The sequence below is a fragment of the Stegodyphus dumicola genome, chromosome 4, assembly GCF_044657685.1.
Source record: "Stegodyphus dumicola isolate Sdum_Otavi_A_Nest chromosome 4, ASM4465768v1".
Lineage (NCBI taxonomy): Eukaryota > Metazoa > Arthropoda > Arachnida > Araneae > Eresidae > Stegodyphus > Stegodyphus dumicola.
In genome coordinates this window covers 190,381,543-190,402,177 of record NC_140771.1, presented here as the reverse complement: position 1 = coordinate 190,402,177, position 20,635 = coordinate 190,381,543, and the positions used below count along the sequence as shown (strand labels likewise).

Sequence of the window (20,635 nt, the reverse complement as noted above, 5' to 3'; positions counted from 1 at the left end):
CTTATATGAAAATACTGCTGAGACCAGCAATCAACAGAGTACGTATATTTTTCATATTTTCCTTTAAATGTTTTTCATATTTTCCTTTAAATAAAATATATGTTGTACTATTAGTTGTAATTAATTAGTTCTATCCGCTCTGCAACATTATATACCGTGTTTTATATTTTATTGTTATTACATTATCGAATCGGCTTATCAAGGAGGAAGTTCGTGTTACGGAGTTCTTAGGCATATAAACGCCTTTACCTCCACATCATCTGAAGAATAAAATATCATCATCAAAAGAGGGAATTTTCTAATACGGTAAAAATTTTGTTAAGCCGAAAAAAGCTTTTAAGAATAAGTGCCTTCACACTGAAAACAAATATAAAAACTCAGAAGGTCTAATTTTGCTCCAAAATAAGAGCCGGAATAAATTAGATCAGCCATCTTAGACAAAATTTTTGCTAAAAACTAGAAAATAAAAGCAGGTGTTTCCTTGATACTTGATCTTTCTTTGCGAACGTCAACTTCGCGGAGGGGAAAGGACAAGGGGACGCTCTTACGCGTCGAAAAAGTTGCTGTGTCAGTTGGTCAGCTGACGGAGGGAGCAGTTTCGTTTCCGCCCGCTATTCAGTGCGGTCTTTAAGGCCAAATGATTGACACCTCTTAAGGGGGTGCTAAAAGCAAGTAAAAGACCCTTTTAGAAGGGCTGAAAGAGCTATTTTGAAGTAGAAGAAATAGTCAATTGACTTTAGATTTAAAAAATTAGGTTCAGTCGCCTGCGACTGTAAAGCTTCTTCTTAAAGAAGCAGAGGAGGGGTTCCTCCGGTCAATGACTTCAAGCATTCAAGACTCGAGAGGCGGGAAGGGGAAGGAACGAGAAGTAATTATTCACATGCATGTCAGTGTGAGCATACCTTGCCCGTTTAAATGGGTTTGCAGCATAATACGGGTTGAGAACCGATCTCGGTCTCTTCCTAGATGAGGCGACTGCACGATCATATACAGGTAGCATATCGGCTTAGCTATCGAAATAGCTGCTGGTGTTTCAGTTGTTGATTAACACGTTGAGCGCGGCGCCGGTCCCTATGGACCGGCAGTGAACATTCCGTGTGGCCGGCGTCGGTCCCCGAGGACCGGCACTGGAATTTTCGTTTGTCCGGTGTCGGTCCGCGGGACAAACAGTATTAACATTAACTACCACGAGCTTTGTCACGCACAGGCAGGGCTTGTATGTCGGTAGCCGACAAAGTTCACCAAGAGATAAGCTCTACTCAGTGCATGAAGTCGCGGATCACTTTGCAACATTACACCGCTTGATCGCTCGCGCCGGCTGAACGGAAAGGACAGCAAATTCGGCGCCGCGCTCAACGTGTTAATTATAAGCATTTTTGCACGCACTGTTGTTGAAAATGGAAGGGAAATGAGTATAGTATTTTCCGGCGCATAACGCGCATCTAAAATTTCAAGCTACATTTAGAAGAAAAAAATTAGGTATATTTGCTGTATATACGTGCACCCAGTTCTTCACGAAGAAACCTAAAAGATACGTAGCGTATTCGGAAACTAAGTACCGTTTCATTCTAGCGCCGTCGCAGCGCTGTGGTAGGCGTCCCGCGCATGCGCACTAGTCTTTCTTGTTCACCGACTTTCAGTTGTCGTCATTTTGGTTGCTCTATGTTGTGTTTTCAGTTTGCTGTGCACATTCAAAATGTTTAAGACAATTAGTTCTCCCGCTGACTAAGATTCGTGCCGTGATTAAATTTTTGAACGCGAGGAATGTTAAACCGGCCGAAATTTATCGTCAAGTGACAGAAGTTTACGGTGAATACGCGATAAGTGATGGAATAGTGAGAAAGTGGGTAAGAATGTTTAATGCAGGTCGAACAAATGTCCACGTCGAGGCTCGGAGTGGTTGGCCTTCTGTTGTCACCGATGATTTGGTAAGGAAAGTTGATGAAGCAATTCATGAGAACAGACGCTTCACAATGACAACTCTTTCAGAGGCATTTCCACAAATTTTACGTACTGTTTTGTTCGAAATTGTGTCTGACAGCTTGAATTATCACAAACTGTGTTCCCGATGGGTTCCAAAAATGCTCACTGATGTTCTCAAAACAAAGCGACTTGGTAGTGACTTGGTTTCTTACGCGGTATAGTGATGAGGGAGAAAACTTTTTAAACCAAATTGTGACAGGTGATGAAACTTGGGTGTGTCATTTCACACCAGAATCGAAACAACAATCGAAGGAGTGGAGACACACTCATTCTCCGAAAAAACAAAACTTCAAAGTGACAATGTGATCACAAAAAATCATGTGCGCTGTCTTCTGGGATAGGAAAGGCGTTTTGCTTACTGAATTTCTTCCCAGAGGTGAAACCATTAATGCGGTACGATATTGTGAGACTTTAACAAAACTAAGGCGTGCCATTCAAAACAAATGAAGAGGAATGCTCAGTAAAGGAATTGTGTTGCTCCGTGACAATGCTCGGCCTCATACTGCTGGTGTCACTCAATCGTTAATTCGACAGTTTCATTGGGAGCAGTTCGATCACCCGCCGTACAGCCCGAACTTGGCGCCGTCCGACTATCACTCGTTCCTGCACATGAAGCGCGAGCTTGGTGGCAAGTGCTTTGGATCTGACGATGACACGAAAAATGCTGTGGAGTCGTGGTTATCGAAACTGGCGGGAAGTTTCTTTGACGATGGTATACAAAAACTGGTCACCCGCTGTGACAAGTGTTTGATCATTGGCGGAAACTATGTTAAAAAATAGTTTAAGACATGTATTTTCATGTAAAAATAAAATTGGATTCGAAAAAATTGTTTTACTATTTTTTTTTTCAAAACGTTACTTAGTTTCCGAATACGCCTCGTACATGTGCAATGCTCTTACATTTTGAGGTCATTTATTCGAACACTTCTCCTAGCCTTTGAACAATGGTGAATCTCACTGATAAGCGATAAGTGAACATAACCTGTGATTGGGTAGCTGTTAATACGATAAAGCAATTTTGCCTCACTTAATTTTAAAAAGCAAGATAACAGTCAGAATTTTCCCATGGAAATGTGACTTATTTTTACTACACATGGTGAAATCAGTCACTAATGTAGGATCTTTACTATTGTAGGACAACAATCCTCATGAGCACGATATATACTCCAATTTGATATTTCCAACGATATAATACTTACTTCATCTAATTTTGGATACGATAATTTTTTTCTAAATATATTAAATATCCTTCTTAAAATAGTTATTTCGATAAATAAAAAGGAAAGATAATGGAACATTTAAAACAAATGTTTTCGACAATACTCATTTTGAAAGCAAGGACACATGCCCAATATATTTAAGAATGACGAAGAGGGAATTTTCTCATATCTTTCTGCAAAAAATTGTTTCTTTCTCTTGTCCCGTAATGGAAACGGTCTCAATGTCAATTTTACTAATCTAAATGCTTATTGGTAGAGGTTAAGCTTACAACAGATTAAGTATGGCGACTACTTGCACATTAGTTAATTACAGATTTAAATTTGAAAGGATGCTGTATTTCCTTAGATTTAATTTTCCTTAGATTTAAAGCTGTATTTAATTCATTTGTTCTGCTTGCTTGAAATAAAAGTTATACCGGTACTAAAACTATCCACAGAAAATTATAGCCAAATCAAAATTCATGAAATTTTCCATGAAAACGTTAACATAAAATTATATTTAATGGCAAGAATTTATTTTATTGGTTAAAATTTGAAATAACCCCCAGTATGCGAGAAAGAAACTAGTTTTTGAAACACTTTAAGAAAACTCATTTCGGAAATATGAATAAAATATGATTGCGAAGGAAATAAAAGAGAATTGTTCTACAAAAGCCAGAAGCGTACATTCAGAACGGGGAGGTCATAACAGTTTGTGAAATTTTTAAAATACTGCTAAGAAAAAGGGACAACCTAACAGAACAAACAAGCAAAACAGCAGCAGAAAGGGTTCAAATGGAAAAAGAGATGCAAGCAAACAGAGTTTAAATATTCATATAGTAAATTGAATACTTGGGGGTTCTTGCTCAGTCGTAAAAAGATTGCCCACAGTGATACAATTTTAAATTCACAGAAAAGACAATATGTTTAATTTTTTTTTAATATTCCTGAATTTTTATAATGGACGTACGAATTTTTTTGCTTTAAGCTACAACTTTTGTTTATAAGGGGAAATAATCTGCAAAGTAACTTAATCCTGGGAATTTCTAACTAAATTAAAGGCACATAATATGAATAACACAGCATTAATATCATTGTTTCTCTTTATTTGGATATCAGGTTTAAGGCCATTGTATAAGGAAGAATAAGACACTACTTAAAAGGAAAAATGCCTTCGTTGAGGACATTATAAAGTAAACAGACTAATATTCCCGTAACACATGCGAAAATAGATAAAAGCATCTATGCAACTCTAACATTTCCGTCAACATTTGAGCCTCGTTCGATGACGAACTACTTTGGCTACTAGTCGTCCTCATTAAATTAGATGCCTAGAGTGAATCACAAAATGTATTAGGGCACAACAAGCTTTCAAAACAATCACTAGGGAATGTAAATGCATATTTTTAAAACTATTATATGCACTCATTTTACAAAAGTACTTTAATATTTTGCGCCTCGTTCCTCATTTGGGTTCACCGAGTCTTCTAGCTATAGATTTTGTGACGTGCTGCTTTTATGTGCCTTTACTTCCCATTTTGTGTTAACTTTCCTTGAAGTTCATTTCCTTTGGATATTGTGAGATTATAAATACTGTCCTGCAAATGATCCCAAACACGCTCAAAAGAACTGACGTCAGGACTGTCCGATACATTTATCTTAATGTATATATACAATATGTACATTTATCAATATTGCCATCAATATAAAATATAGGTTCTTATTCCGCAAGTAATCATACAGCTCCAAACTGTCTGGCAACCTTCGCTGTGATTTACCCAAGGATTTGGGTCATTTATTTGAAGTTCAGTATTGGGCTTTCGTTACACTCCTTTGCTCGCTTTTGACTATTCCCAAAATTACTGAATATTCATTCTTCTGCAGATATAATCGAATTCCAAAAATCTTAAGACGTATTTTAAGTTTTAGCGAATTATAATTACTCCCTTTCATTCGCTTCATGGGAATGTGGTCTTTTAGTTATTTTAGGTCCGAAAGCTTTTTTTATCATATTTCTGCACAATTTCTTCAATAGTAAACTTGTTAAATATTCTCCGGGTCTTAGAACCAGTTTGACTGCCCTGGCTTTAGGATTGCGGATAATATTCCTAACCATCCAGCTTGCCTCAATTCTTAATGACTTTGGTATCTTGTCCGTTGTTTGTTATCAGTCAGTTATTACATATTTCAAACAGAGGATCTGCTAACTATCAACAGTTCCTATATTTCCGTCTCTGATTTTCTATTTTTCCAATGAAACATTTAAGCTTTTCTCATGTTAAATGAAATCAAAGAACGTTTAACATGTTAAGAATGTAGCTCCTGAAAATTTAACATTTTCAGATTTAAAATTGTTCTTCAAGGCCCTATAGAAGTAAAATTTGTTAGACTATCCCTTTATCTTTTTGTTTATTAATTTTATATAATTTTATTCATCATTATAGATTTAGCACGGTATTTAAACACAGAAAACAATACATATTTATATAGTTAAATTTATATATAATATAGTTAAATTTTTGTCTTTGAACGTTTGAAAATTTCCTGTGCCGCAATAAATTTTTATTAACCGTATATAATAGATCCAGTCTTAAAAAATGTGTTTTGTCTTAAGCATGGTTCACATGCGCTGCTTCTGTATAATGAAAAATTCAAATATTATGCAATGCTGTACATAAAAGTTGACGGGAAACAAAACACTGATAATCTAATCCATTATGGAGTACCGTCGAAGTCTACTTCCTTAGGAACAGTACTTGAAGGAAACTGGCTTTTAGTGCTATAAAGCCAAAATCCTAAGATTTGTTTACGACGTATTTGGGTGCTTTTCTGATTATGATCAAGCACTTGAGAGCTGTTTCCTGAGAGTAAAGATGTTCTAGCAAAACCTGGTATGCATTCACAATAGACATAACGAAAACTCTGAAACAACAAAGCTTATTTTGAGAAATTGCTCGATTGACCAGTGTTCACAACCGGTGACTAGTGTGGGAGAAACTTGGTGACTTCATTTAACCCAATATATATTTTCTGCCTGCTAGTTATCATCGCAGTGAAATCCTGTTATACGCGCATTCGTAGAAAATGAATTTAAGCTAAGGAAAAGGTAGCACTTTTGTACTAACAGGTGCCGGATAATATATAACGAATACTTTGCTTACGCCTTTTGGAAATGAAATATATTTTGGACCCAGTAGAATGTTAACAGTTTTTTTTTTTTTTTTTTTTTTTCGACAGAGTTGTTGTTTGACATAATTAAAAATTGCGTGAAATTTTTCTCCATAGATTTCTTCTACCATAATATGAAATCTGCTGAAAAGGCATAGGATTTCTCTCGAACCAACCCTTAATTTTTATTTTGAAATTTTGTAAGCTGTTGTTATTACAATTCTATTGTCTATCTACCATGATGTGCAGAATTCCATTGCACATTCCATTAGAATTGGAACACTGGCTTTGTTATGGCAGAACACTATATACTGAATAACAATGGGCATCTTCCTTTACATCAAATCTAGTAAATCAATGATACAAAATGCAATACAAATTTAAAAGAAGATAAAAAATCTTTGTTCAGAAAATTTTACGCGAGAAAGTGCGTACGAGAAATATGACACAGTTTTATGTTTATTCCAATTCGGTATGAAACTCGCATTCACCCCCCCCACACACACACACTCTCTTTCGGATGACTTTTAACTTCCTTTTAAGCGTTGATCGAAGTCTAATTTGAAATTTTGGCGATAAATCAGCGAAATTGGTAAATATATGAGTATCGAAAAGATTTCAATTTGAGTTTATTTAGTTACAACAAAGCACTCGAGGGCTATCTGCCCAAGGGAAGGGATGCCTTCGTGGTGGGCGTTCTAAGGGAAACTGACTCGTATAAACATTACAATGGGGAAAACCACGAAAGCTATGTAGTCAGTCCGTTCGCTTGTATTTGGAAACCCCGACCTAAGTACCAGTGCCCAACTACTTCAATGCTCGGCCGCTGGCGGGTAACGAAGTACGCACCAGCTTTACCATTTATGGCAGTGGTCCCAAGGGATTTTAAGGATTCTCTTTTATGAAATTATTTGCTTGTGTTACATAAGGAGAGTAAAAAAATCCTGAATTTTATTGAAAAAATGATTCAGTACTCCAACTGCTTCTTATTCAGTGATAAGAAGCAGTTGGAATGTGTACAATATTTGTGTTTCATTTAAACTACAACGTTAATAAATAATTATATGAATTAAAAAATATAAAATTTTCATATGTGTCATTTCGGAAAACAGTTTACTTCCAGAATTAATTTTATGCTCGTTAAATACTTAAACAATAGAAACCAAATAAACAGATACACAATAAGATTAATACCCATAAACATGAGCCCGTTTATTTTATTATGTCAAAGGCAGACAGGGCTATTTACCTCAAGGATGGGATACTGTGGGTAAAAAAAGTATTTGCACACCTACATTTATGTTTGCAATTCATAAAAAGAAGCATTAAGAAATTAAAAAATGGGTATTGCGAAATCAGAATAAGTTTAATCATCCAAAACAAACAGAAAAATTACAATAATATAAATAACAATGATTTTTTGTAACAAATCGTATCAAAAAAGTAATTGAACACCTGCATGAATACAAAAGAAATAAAATATATAAGCAAATTTCAAATAACTAATATTTAGTATGCATTCCTTTAGCATCTATTACTGCTTGTAATCTTGCTGGCATTGATTTAATTAAATTTTCTGTAACAGTAGGGTCAGTATTCGACCACTCTTCAATAAGGGCTTATTTAAGGGAAGATTTGCTTGAAATCTTCCTTTTTCTTATTTAGTTTTCTGGTTACATTATAAAGCAACCACATACGTGTTATACCGGCAGTGTGCTTGGGATTATTGTCTTGCTGAAAATAGTACGAATTACTGATACCCAATTTTATTGCACTTTGTGGCAAGTTATCTCGCAAAACATCAATATAGGTTCGAGCTGTCATATTCCCATCAAAGAAACACAAATTACCAACTCCTTTGCTAGCCATGCACCCCCAAATCATAACAGAACCTCCTCCATGTTTAACTGTATTAACACATTTTTGGTATGAAAAGCAGTACAAGGTATTCTCCAAACTAATTTCCTGCCACTGATTTAAAGATATTGAACTTACTCTCGCCGGAGAATATGACATTTTTCCAGAAATCGATTGGCTTATTGATATATTCCTTAGTGAATTCAAGTCTCTTCAGTCTATTTCGTTCAGTTATGAGAGGTGTTTTCCTTGGAGATCTCCCATAAATGTGTGCATCGTGCAGGACATTTCGAACACTTTGGGCACAGATTTCAACCACACATGTTGAAGCGACATCATTGGCTAAAGTAATTGCACTAACAAATGGATTTTTCGATGCTTCTCTTATGATTTTTCGCTTCATTCGCAGTGAAAGTTTCTTTGGGCGTCCAGAGCGCAAGTTATTTGATGTAGATCCTCTTTCTTTATGACGTTTTATAACATACCGAACAGTAGAGAAGCAAACATTTACTTTTTTACCTGTTTCTCGATAACTTAGGCCATTTTCACGTAGAGAAAAAATTTTCTCGCACCGAAATCGGCAATTCAGATTTTTTAGGTGCCATTACAATTTAAAACCAATAATCAACTGATAACGTTTCGACAACACCTCCTTTTATAGTCGTCTTACGTATGTTATTTACTGCGGGATGACTCTCAAATAATAGCATAAAAATGCGAATTTGCTAAAGTTGAGTTGAGCGTGCAAATACTTTTTTGACATTAAGCTATTTTAATATTGTTGCAAAAATGTTTATTATTAATATTATTGTATTTTTGTAATTAATTTAAATGAATAAGCTTGGCATTTAAAAAATAGAATATTTTTTTGTATTTCTTAATGCATTTTCTTATAAATTGTGAACAAAAATGTATGTGTGCAAATACTTTTTGTACCCACTGTACCTTTGAAGAGGGCTTTCTAAGAGAAACTGGTTTGTATCCATGGGGAAAAACACGAGAACGCCCGTTCGTCTGATATCGAACTACCAATGTTCAGCTGTTTAACGCTCTGCTGCTGTTGGGCCAGTTGAGATTTAAAGCATCTATTATTTATTTATTAGTATTTGTTTCCAATGAGTGGTCAAAACAAGTGTTAAGAGACATGGGATTATGGTAACTTGGCGATTTTTTGGCGAAAATTTGGCGACAAACCTGTTACAGCAACCTGCTAGTTTTTGTTTGGACGCCATTTTGTTCTCACGAAGTAAAGGCTTTTTTTTTTTTTTTTTTAACTCAACATTTATTTCCAACAATCTGCTAGCTGAATTACGCTTATGCTAGAACTTTTATGGAACAAAAGTGCTTAATCATGACGAAGATTAGGTGCGAAATCGGGAGAAAGTGCAGAATCGCAAACTGTTTGCCGCGTTTTTAAGAATAGCACATACACGGTATCCACGTACACGTCGACCTATTTTCACTTAAACATCCCAGAATTGCACAAAAATGGCATTGCGCACACTCTTGACTTTATCCATGTACACTGCTAAAGTCCTAGCTAGTAGCCTTTATCGCCTTACCAAAATGTCACCAAACTACCTGTTACCATAAAGATTAGCCGACAATTGTGTTCATAAGGATAAGTATTTCGGGCTACTGAGAATATACGCTAAATACGACAAATTTGTAAACGTTCACATGAGGGAAAATTTATCAATTTCTGCGATGCATACTTCTGAAATGTCAAGCATGTTTCTTTATTTGTAACTTAATAGAAAGAGCAGAATAAGATTAAGCTGAAATATTTAAAAATTTGTAGACACTGGTAAAAAAAACGCAAAAATTTCTTCTGCTTTCTTGCTAATGTATTTAACCACAAAATGAGTAGGTCTCAAATTCTTTTAAAAAATTGCATTAAATAGATTTTCATAGTTAAAGCACTCTCTTCAGTCACCATTATCAAGACGTCTATTACTCGTAACATAAATGTATTTATGTAGTTAAAACATTACCACACTAAAAAAAATTAAACTTGAAATTATATATATATATAAAAAACACAGGCACACAGAATTACGTTTTCAACTTTCAGAGTCGCAAGAGAGCAAATGCCCTTTCCTGCCGCATTGGAAAGCGTGGTTTCACAAACAACTAGCTAGCATTTCACCTTCTATAAACGAATAAATTTCAAAACTAAAACGCAGCAGTACCTCTGAATACTGTGTTTTTCTTACTACAAATAGTTATACATGGAACCAAATTATTAATTACGATTAAGAATTATCTGGATTATAATAAAGCACTGAAGAGAAAAAATAGCTCCTGTTTCGCGTTAAACATGGATGTATGTTTCCCAACCGCTCAGACAACATTTTGATCAGAATTTCGATTCAGGCCGAACTAAAATGGTACTAGATAAACAAGTGGCTATTATTATATGAAGAAAGTATCATGTATTAAAAGCGGATACAAGCATAAACTCTGCCAAGTCGAAAAATCTGGGATACTTTACTCAAAAGCGCACACTTACTCGAATGCCCAATTTTTTTTTTTTTTTAACTTGAGGTGCACAATATCGCCAAAAGAGCAACAGGCTTCAAAACACTATTTGAAAACAAAACTTTCTTTTATGTTCAGTGCAAACAAGTTTTACTACAGACCACAAAGGACTTGTATACGGTTCCTTAAAAAATTGCACATGTTATTATCATTTTCATATTTGATTTACTTTATATTCAGAAACTAAGTTTCCTATTTGGAGACAAACTGTCAACTTCAGTGAAATGAACCAGTTTTAGAAAAGTGATAAATATTTAGTGTATGCAGGTATTGAAAGTAGGACTTGAAAAGAAAATTCTTTCTTTTATACGAAATTTCATAATATTTCGGAAGTTTATAAAATATGTCTGGAATGTTCATCGATAAATTCTACGCATGTGTTCTTACTTTAGTACATTTCTCTTGGAGATCTTAAAAGTATCAAAATGTGCACTTCTACATGTAAGCTTTAAAAAGAGTGGATGAAGAAGCGCATGTTAGATTTATGTGGTGAAAAAATTTGACTGATGCAAGTAAGTTTACAGACTCCCAATTTAAATTATAATTCTTAGGAATAATTCACAAACATGTAATCTGTTATTGATAAAAACAATAAATAATTTAACTTTAAGGCAAATTCCGTTGAATCTTTTCATTAAGATAGACAAAGTTATGTGATGCACATGATATTCCTCAAGTGAATAAAAAATTACGTAAGACTCTTCGGAAATGTACGAACTGAAAACTAATGCATGTGTTTTCGTACACAGGAATAATATCGAGAAATAATGACCACCTATTTGATGTAGCGTATATTATGTAAAAATCATTTAGTACCATCTAAAATAAAAATCAAAAGATATTGCATAGCAATTAAGTTGATATGCAATAAGGACATATTAGGCTGTAAAGTTAAATATTGCTCTATATATAATAACTGCTTTCCTATGTTTTTCTGATTATTATACCTATCTTTTGCCGTCAGCAGTGTAAGAGATAGTTTTGTACCAATTAAAAGTTGTACTGCTCTCAGAAGTAATCTTGTTAAAGACATAAAGACCAATGAATTTTTTATGTTTATATTTATCAATATTTTAAATAATTTTAAAAGCTATACAAATATATATTATTTATTACACCTATCTTATTGCACAGAGCCATGTTTGTTTCTTCGACAGGGAACACTCATATATTAAAGTTTAAAGATACATAGTTATGCATTAAAGAGCACAGATTAATCAATTTAAATTATTATCCTTATATTTTCATTTTTAGCAACATATAGATGCTGTTGCTTTTATAAATTCATAATAATTACCAAGAAATAGCAAATTAAAATATTTCAGATTAAATATTTACAGAAATTCACCACAAGATACCTGCAAGGCAAATTATCAAAACTGTTTTATATTTAATGAGTAATTTAACGTAGAGGCCCTCCTCACTTCAAATTATAAAAATTTAAATACAATTTATGCAAGCATAGTTTCGAAATCATACATTTCATATTTTTGTAATAATTGCACCATCACAAAATCCGAAGAATCTCATTAGTCCATACACATTTATTTTCCGAAATATTTCAAAATTAATTATTAATTAAAATAGAATATTTTATAATTACACATGAATATATAACTATGTTATGAGTACGATTATTTTAAATACGTTACTATTTTAATGCAAAGAGTGCTATACTAATCCACTGCACATAATCCAGTGCTAACACCTATATACAAGGCATACAAAGATTTTATTACAAAAATATACTCACACAGGCTTTTGGAAGACAAAATAAATTCAGAATTTACAAATTCTGATTTTGTAATGTCATTTCGTGGACAGCTATTACTCCGAAGAATTCTGTCACACATTTTTATACATTCAGTGATGTTATTATAGCGTTGCATTCTTGGAAGCAATCGGCCTTTTAACACTATTCTCGACAACTTCCAATTCCCCAGAAGCAGCTGGTGTAGTCTATTTACTTGTGATGTCATAGCTAGCAACACTGATTGCCAAAATCAAGTAGAATAAATGTTATGTAAATATATAAATTTATTATTTAACCCTTTAAGCGTCTAATGGGTCAGATGCCTGCAGGGTGTTTTTCTAAGTATATAAAGTGACATTTTGAAGTATATATAATATTTTTCTGCAGAAATCATTTTATGTTAAATTAATTTTTCATTATTCGCTTAAAAACACTAACTAAATGTGTACATGGTCAAGAAATATTTAACGCAAATTCAAATAAACCGTAAAAGATGAAGGTAATTTTCAGATTCAGTACTTCCGCCACCCCCATATTATATCTTCAAAAAGCTTTTACTGAAATTTATAAAACTAAATACAGCAGACATATAATATAAATTTTCATGCGCATTTAACTTTTCCGGAGATTTTAATGCCCTGAAAATTAAATTTTAATCACCAATTTTGCAGCAATATATTTTAAAAAATCATATTTGAGTCTAAATAAAAACATGGTATAAAAAGAATACCAGGTGCAAGTAATTTACAATTCTTTCACTTTGGCGAGCAAGCTGATTTCATAAACGTGAATTTTCTACTCTTTAGTTTCAGTTCAATAGAAACGATATACTGGTAACTTTGCGTAAAAGCTTAAAAATGTAGATACTATTCAGGTATGGTTTTAAATATCTTGAGCGCATTTAATACTACTTGCTTGTGCAAATCTGCATTTTCTTCACTAACGTATATTGATACACTAAAGATAATTATATAATCACGATTAATTGTAATATTCCTAGTAAAGAATCCGATACTCGCAACGTTAAATACCACAAATCCTTAACATTTAATAAGTACTGTGAGCAGAATTTAGATTAATCTTCCCAACCTTTTCCTCTTTCTCTTCTGTTATTTTTCAAAAGTTGCTTTTACCTTTCCTTTTGATAATATTATGCAAATGAAGTGAAAAGAAAGAAATAAATAGAAATAAATTCCCCCCCCCCCGCCCCTAATAAGTGAAAATTTTCTCGCACAAAAAATTTAATCTCGAAATTACTGGTTGTGTTCAATGCACACGTGTGCATCGCGCAGAGGCAATTGCAACTTTTAACTGCTGTTCCCAAGAATCGATGAGAGGCTTGACTAGTACAAATTAGAAAATCATCGATATAGACCATAGATTCCCAAATTTAATTATTTCGCATATACCTTAATAAGGCAGATTGTAATTAGAAAGTACCTCTAATCTTCTCCTCAAGAACCTGTAACTTTGTGTTCAGTGTTCTCGCAATATATCTTACAATACTTCAATTTAAACTGCAAAAGCATAAGTTGTTCTTTTTCAAAGAATGTTAATTTTGAAGCTGCTATAAAGTTTCATGAAAGGATATTAAATACAAAAGACTTTCTCACTTCGTTCGGACAAATTATGCTTTAACGACCCTTGTAGGCTTTTTAAGTGGGTTCTTATGCTCCCTCTCTTTGACTTCGTTCGTAAACTGAAGCCATTTTTTCTCACAAGAATTCGTAGTGTGCAACTCCTTGAAGCCATTGATCATTGTGGATTTTTCAAGCTAATTTAAACGGGTAGTATCGCAAAATTTGCTTTTGCAGACTCTTTGTGACAAGTAGTTTCTGTCCTATGCAAAGGTCTACTTTTTAATTATTTATCCATTTTTACATAAAAAACATTTTACAATTCACAAATTAAAAAGAACATGAATGAAATAAAACTTGTCGTTCAAACTGCATATAGTAATTTAAGAAAAGAGAGCTACATAACTGACTTGATTATTCACTAAATGCTAAAAATACAGTCACCGTATACGATACGGTGCGAGATAACAAGAAAGGAAGTGGACACACATGATGCGTACACAGTCGATTAATATGACAAAGGTAAATTTCGGGTAGTAACATGCGCATCGGAAATAGTCAAATTGATATTATTGTTAATCAATGCCAAATTTAAACTTTCGGAATATTTTTATGTATTTCTTATAACAGTTCGTCATAGTATTTTCCGCCATTACTGATAATTTTTTCACGTACTATGACATTCCGTTCCCTAAGGGCAAGCATACCACAGGTTCAGAGCCGCTGATCTGGACAATCCACTTTAATACATTAGGTCAAGAAAATAACTTTTTAGTTGGGCAGACTAATTAATTCTCGCCAACTACAAAATTGTTTGGTTTTGTTTACTTAAACATCAAAATACTTATTTATTCGAGATCTGGTTTTGTTTCGTGGCAGTTAACATATATTTACTATCACTGAGACGTTAAACAATGTTGTATTATCTTAAATACTTAATACTTACAAAATTTTTATCCAAACCTGTAAATTTATCTTACTTCTAGCATAAATAATTTTCTATACATATAATGTTTTTTTTTTATATTGATTTATTTTCCATTGAAATTTATCAGCCATACACACGACTGTTCATTAGAATAACTTCGAACAAATTAATTTTTCAAGTTTCTCAGAATTATAACTAGCTTGCCAACTCATGTTATTCAAATTAATTTCTAATGATTTTATAATGCTTTGATTATGTTTATAAGCATAAAACAATTCGTTTATAGAAGTTTAGTATTAGATTACATTAAAAAGTTTTCTTCCCTCGTTATCCCCCTTCCCTTTCCCCTTTTTTTAATTTTTTATGAATGAATAAATGAATGTTAAAACAGCATCCAGTTCTCGATTTCCGCGCGTCTCTCAAACACTAATCCAACTCACAATTTCAGATCGCTTTCGTGCTGCCATCTAACGGTAAATAGTTTAGTTATTTTTGAAGTAAGTTTCTTTCGGTATTTGATTGCAAGTACATTAATTAAACCTATTTTTAGATTCAAATGTCAAATAATAATTATAGAAATAATAAGAAGAAGATGGAACGAAGCATTATTTGACGATAAATAGTACTAACGCGAAAAAACATTATTTTTAGATCACTGAATTTATAGTACAGCAAAGCGGCAAACTTTTTCTAAATATAATAAAATACGTCTCTAAAAGCTGTTATTCTAGTAAAATAATAACTAAAATGGAATGACACTTTTTAAAAACTTTTTCCCTGTATTTACTGAAAAAATGTATTACAAGAAACAAGAATAATAAATTTTAAAATATGGCCAGTAAGCAACATTATCGACAACACAACAATTATTATACAACTGCCATTTCCAGTCGTTAATTTCGCTTATGGAAGAATAAAAATTTCGCTTATGCAAGGATTAAAATTCCAGCCAATTTACTTCCTGCAAGATCGCTCTGGCGGGCTTCTTTTCATATGTAACGTAAACAAGAATAATTTTCTCTTGGAAAGCTCACTTATAAAGATATTTCTTTCCTTATGCAGACAACCCCAATGTGCTTTGTCATTTATACAATTTCAAATATTTTTCTAATTCTACAATACATTTATTTATAAGCTGGTGCACATTGTAAGATGAGCTGGTTTCTTTTTAATTTAACATGAAAAGTATGGACATAATTTTTTTTTTTTTTTTTTTTTTTAATGGTGTGTGTGTGTGTAAATTTTCTCTATAAAATATTAGTTTCATAATGAATAGTTAAATTAAAATTCTAGAAGATTTATCAAAAATTAATTGAATTGACTTCTTATTTATTGCTTAAAGGTTAGTTAGATGAGGTATGTTGAAGCACTCATTATCAGTATTTAAGCACATAAATTTAAATTAACTCTTAACTCGGCCGAATGGAGAATTTCCATACGATCAAATAAAATTATTCTCAAATAACTGCCTGCAATTGCTTTGAAGACAAATAGGATTTACTTTGTCTGGATATTTAACTTTCATGATAAATAGAAATAATACTCACCTAGATGCTAAAAACTTATCACATGAATTTAATTTTCTAGCTGTTCAGGTTTTGTTGATTCCAATTTTAGTCTGTATTTAAATTGCATTGTTTCTATTTTTTTTCTTATCTTTCCTAAGAGTTTCAGTTTGCTTCAGTGTTATCACTTTATTTTTTCCTTTAATTTCTACTATTTTATGTGAAGTTTTTGTGACAATGCAATACGAAAATGGGTTAGGTTGTTGAGGGAAAGATCCAGAAAACGTTCATGATTAATCTCATTTTCAGCACCCATTTGTAAACACCAACGATCTGGTGCAAGCAGTTCAGACCCAAATTCACGCAAATAAGAGATCTGAGGGAACAGCATGAAAGAAATCCAAATCACTGCTGAAGAAGTAAGAACTATCGCGATAATTAGTTATCATTCCCATCGCCAGAATTATAGGAGAAAGCAGCCAAAATCTATTTGTTCGTTACGATAAATATGTAAATTGACAAAAGTTATGTAAAAGGAGCACGAAATCGTATGTAAATTCAGAAAATGAATGGTATTTTGAAACCACGTTTTGTTCGTTTTGTTTTTATTGCAAAACTAACATTTCTTACAAAAATAACCATCGTATATTAATGGCAATTGGAATTGCTGTTTTTAATACATTTCTTGGCTGAATATTAATGTAATTGCTTAGTCTGCTTATTCCAAAATATGGATTAATAATAGAGCAATGCGATTATAGTTAAAGGTTACTGAAAACGTTACACAGAGAAAACAGCTTTGAGAACTTATATCCACTGACAGTAAAAACTGAAATTTCCATGAGACAGGAAACATTTTAAAACTTCTTTTACGTTATGACATTTACCACAGGCATTTTAGCATTATTGTGTAATTTGTTGACTGTTATGCCGAAGCACTTCGAACAGATATAAAGACATTCATAACCATTATTATTTATATTCTTAATGTTTAAACCCATTTTCTTATTTCTTCTTTTGTGAAATAAAATAGTTTGTGAAATTCTATTTTTACTGTCTAACTTTTGTTTTACCAACTATTAGCCTCTACAATTTTTTTTTTTTTTTTTTTTTTTTTTTTTTTTTTAAGTAGATATCTTTGAGATGCGTTTAACATTAGGTAAATGCTTCCTAACTCATGAATTTATTTCATGCTGGAATTTACAACTGAATTTTAACATTTATTCGTATCTCTTCACTCGCATTTTCTTTTTTCGCCAATTCTATATTTCAAAAGAGACATATGCATAATTTCAGCTCAATAGTGTCAATTATTATTATTTCTTTAAAGATCTGCCTATAATGACATGTTCGATATTATTCCTTAGTTTTCTACTTCAACGCATTTCTTTTCATGTTATAGAAGAGGCAATAAAATAATGTTAATTAAAGGTAACAGCTCTTCAGGCAGTCTTAATGAGAATAAACTGGTCCATGGCTTCAGTACCACCAGTTATCAACCTTTGAACTTTGTCGCAATTTTTACTCTTCTACACAGAAACTCGGGCATCTAAGTTGCTCTTCTTATTACAGGAAGGAAAAAAAAAATGAAAAAAGGACTGTCTATAATTTCAGACAACGCGTAACATAACAAAATGCAATGGTGGATTCAGCGCAAGTCACTCATCTATATTTGAACTAAGAATCTTTGCTCTTATACGCAAGAACTCAAGCATCAAAAGCTGACAATGAAGATCTGTATTCTTCTTGCTCGAGAAAAGGTGGCCAGAGATAGTATATTCTTTAACACCTGAAGATCTACTAGCTTCGATTGGCTGGTATTTGCTCTGATTGACACACATTGCAAAAATGGAGAATACTGAATCTCCAAACAAGAAGTTCAAAGACTTCGCAGACTTGAATAGGTCGTCAAAGAAACCTCAAGTGTACATGTACGGTGGATCAGGAAGTAAAGCATTTTGCTCCAAGCCTATTCGCTGAGAATATTGCTCAGTTGCAATGTTTCTGTCTCAATTGAAATGCCGCAATGCGGCTGATTCATGACCTGATTCCCACTGCGGGAAAGAAAGAAGTAAATAAATCATTTGACTACAGCCATTATCCACTTATAGAATTCCATGATGATATTTTTAGCACAGTGGAAAATAAGAAAAATAAATTTGTAACATTTCTCACGAGGACGAAACATGTTTTCAATTTTTTCTAAATCTTCTTCTTTGTATATTAAATAGAATAAAGAATGAGTAAATATTTCTTGAAGTATGTATATCATGTGTTAAACGTTCTAATTCTCAAAATACTAAAAATGTTTTTCTGTATCACTCAACACACCGATGAAGCACTTTTTATGATACATAAAAGAGCCATTTTTAATGCCACAGTGACCTCAAGTGCACCCATTAATAAGCTTGGAATTTAATAATAAATTAGTTGAGGAAGATAAAGGGAGAACTTCATAACTTTCAATAAAGGTAGCAGTGATAAATTACTTTTATCCAAAATGCTTCTAAAAGCACTTTCGGTTAGTTAACGAATAAAACACTGTGGAATTTGCGAAAACGCCCAGTTGGCTTAGTGACAATTTTGTTTATAAAATAATAATTAATGATGTTTCAGTGGATTTCTCAAGTTATTGTTTACGAAAAGTTTAAGAAACTAGCGCTTCTACAACGATGATTATTTGAAAAATGTAAGCCATTGCATCAGTTTCTGTATGTTCTTCTAACGGGAATTGGAATAAGCATATAACTGTGGTAATCTATTTTCTTAGAATGTAAATTTATTTCCCATTTTCATAAAAACTTAAAGAATGTCTGATTTTGAAAATAGAAATGGATAAAGTTTAATGGGAGGAAACTCCAGGAAAATGGGTGCATAAAATATCCCGACAAAATAACACTAGGAAACGATAATGTTAACTTCATACGGAAGAAATAAAAGCGATTGATAAAGTACATTTCGTTCTACAAATTCACTAAACGTAAACATTTTTATAATGAAACAAGCAGGTATGAATATTTTTATCAGGATTCTAATGGATTTAAAAAATGTGATAGCATCGGGATGAAAAATGTTGACATGTAAAATGGAAATGATGATAAATTTCTCAATGGTATTTTTCTACATCTTCAATCATGGAAATAAATGTTCCTTTACCTGAATATCTCTGAAAATTTTTTCGTTGTCAAGAAAACCTTTTTCTAAATTTTGAACTTGTAAACGGAGAATTGTTCAATATATTACAATCGCATTTATCTTACATCCCAAATGCGTTTCTTTCCAAAAATGCTTCGTTGCATTCGCAATCACTAAGCAACATTTTATAAGCTTTTCCATAAACATTTCGTCACTACCTCTTCAATAATATGAAATTATGGTACGAATATGATATCAATAAACAGAAAATGTATACTTATTAATTTTAATAGCTCCTTGTAATTAATGCTAATTTGCAGTTCATTTTGAAAGAATAATATCTGAGATTTCTGTCAACATTTTGCAAATATTATTCGAAATAATTTTTTCAGTTGAATATATAACCATTATAACATCTTAATCAGGATAATGTTTTAATTTTATATTTCAATAAGACTTTATTTGTAAAAATGCTTCATTTTATTATATTTTGAATACATAAGGATTGGGCAAAATATTGCTGTTTTGCAGTTATAATTTTTGGAATAATTCAAGTTATATAAAATATTGTTTGAAACTCTTAACGTTTTTTTTTTTTTTTTTTTTTTTTTTTTTTTTTTTTTGACTCCCGTGAAACTGAATAAATTACAAGAATCTGTCCTTAAAAAATATTACTTTATGATCAGAATATATCTACATGATTCATTTGCGAATTAAGATTAGATATACTATTTAAATCTCTTCTATAAGAGAAACACGCTACTGTATAATTTAAAAATAGGACAAACAGGTAGTTTAGAGTAAATTTTAAATAAAACACGATTGAATTTGAAAGTGATCAGGCACAAGTACCTCTTTAACATCAAAAACAAACATCCGAGATTTTGTGCAATTGAAGAAGACAGACTCACCTCCTGTCTGATCACTTTCGAAACTGATCGAGATTTATTCAAAATGTAAACGAAATCGAGATTACTGTTTTACCTAAT

At 32.5% G+C, this 20,635-nt stretch overlaps 1 protein-coding gene and 1 long non-coding RNA gene across 5 annotated transcripts in view; one reads left to right on the top strand and one right to left on the bottom strand.

Moving 5' to 3' along the window:
* Window positions 1-12,701, bottom strand: part of LOC118205176 (uncharacterized) — a 33,318-nt gene extending 20,617 nt beyond the window's left edge. The window contains exon 1 of one of the 3 annotated variants that reach the window (XM_035377469.2): window positions 12,502-12,701. In XM_035377469.2, the coding sequence (XP_035233360.1) occupies window positions 12,502-12,637 (136 nt within the window). In that variant the 5' untranslated portion in view covers window positions 12,638-12,701. The remainder of the gene's footprint in view (window positions 1-12,501) is intronic. The other 2 variants (XM_035377468.2, XM_035377466.2) reach the window with 2 other exon arrangements.
* LOC146997776 (uncharacterized) overlaps window positions 1-20,635 on the top strand; it is a 620,175-nt gene that overhangs the window by 53,507 nt on the left and 546,033 nt on the right. The window lies entirely within an intron of this gene.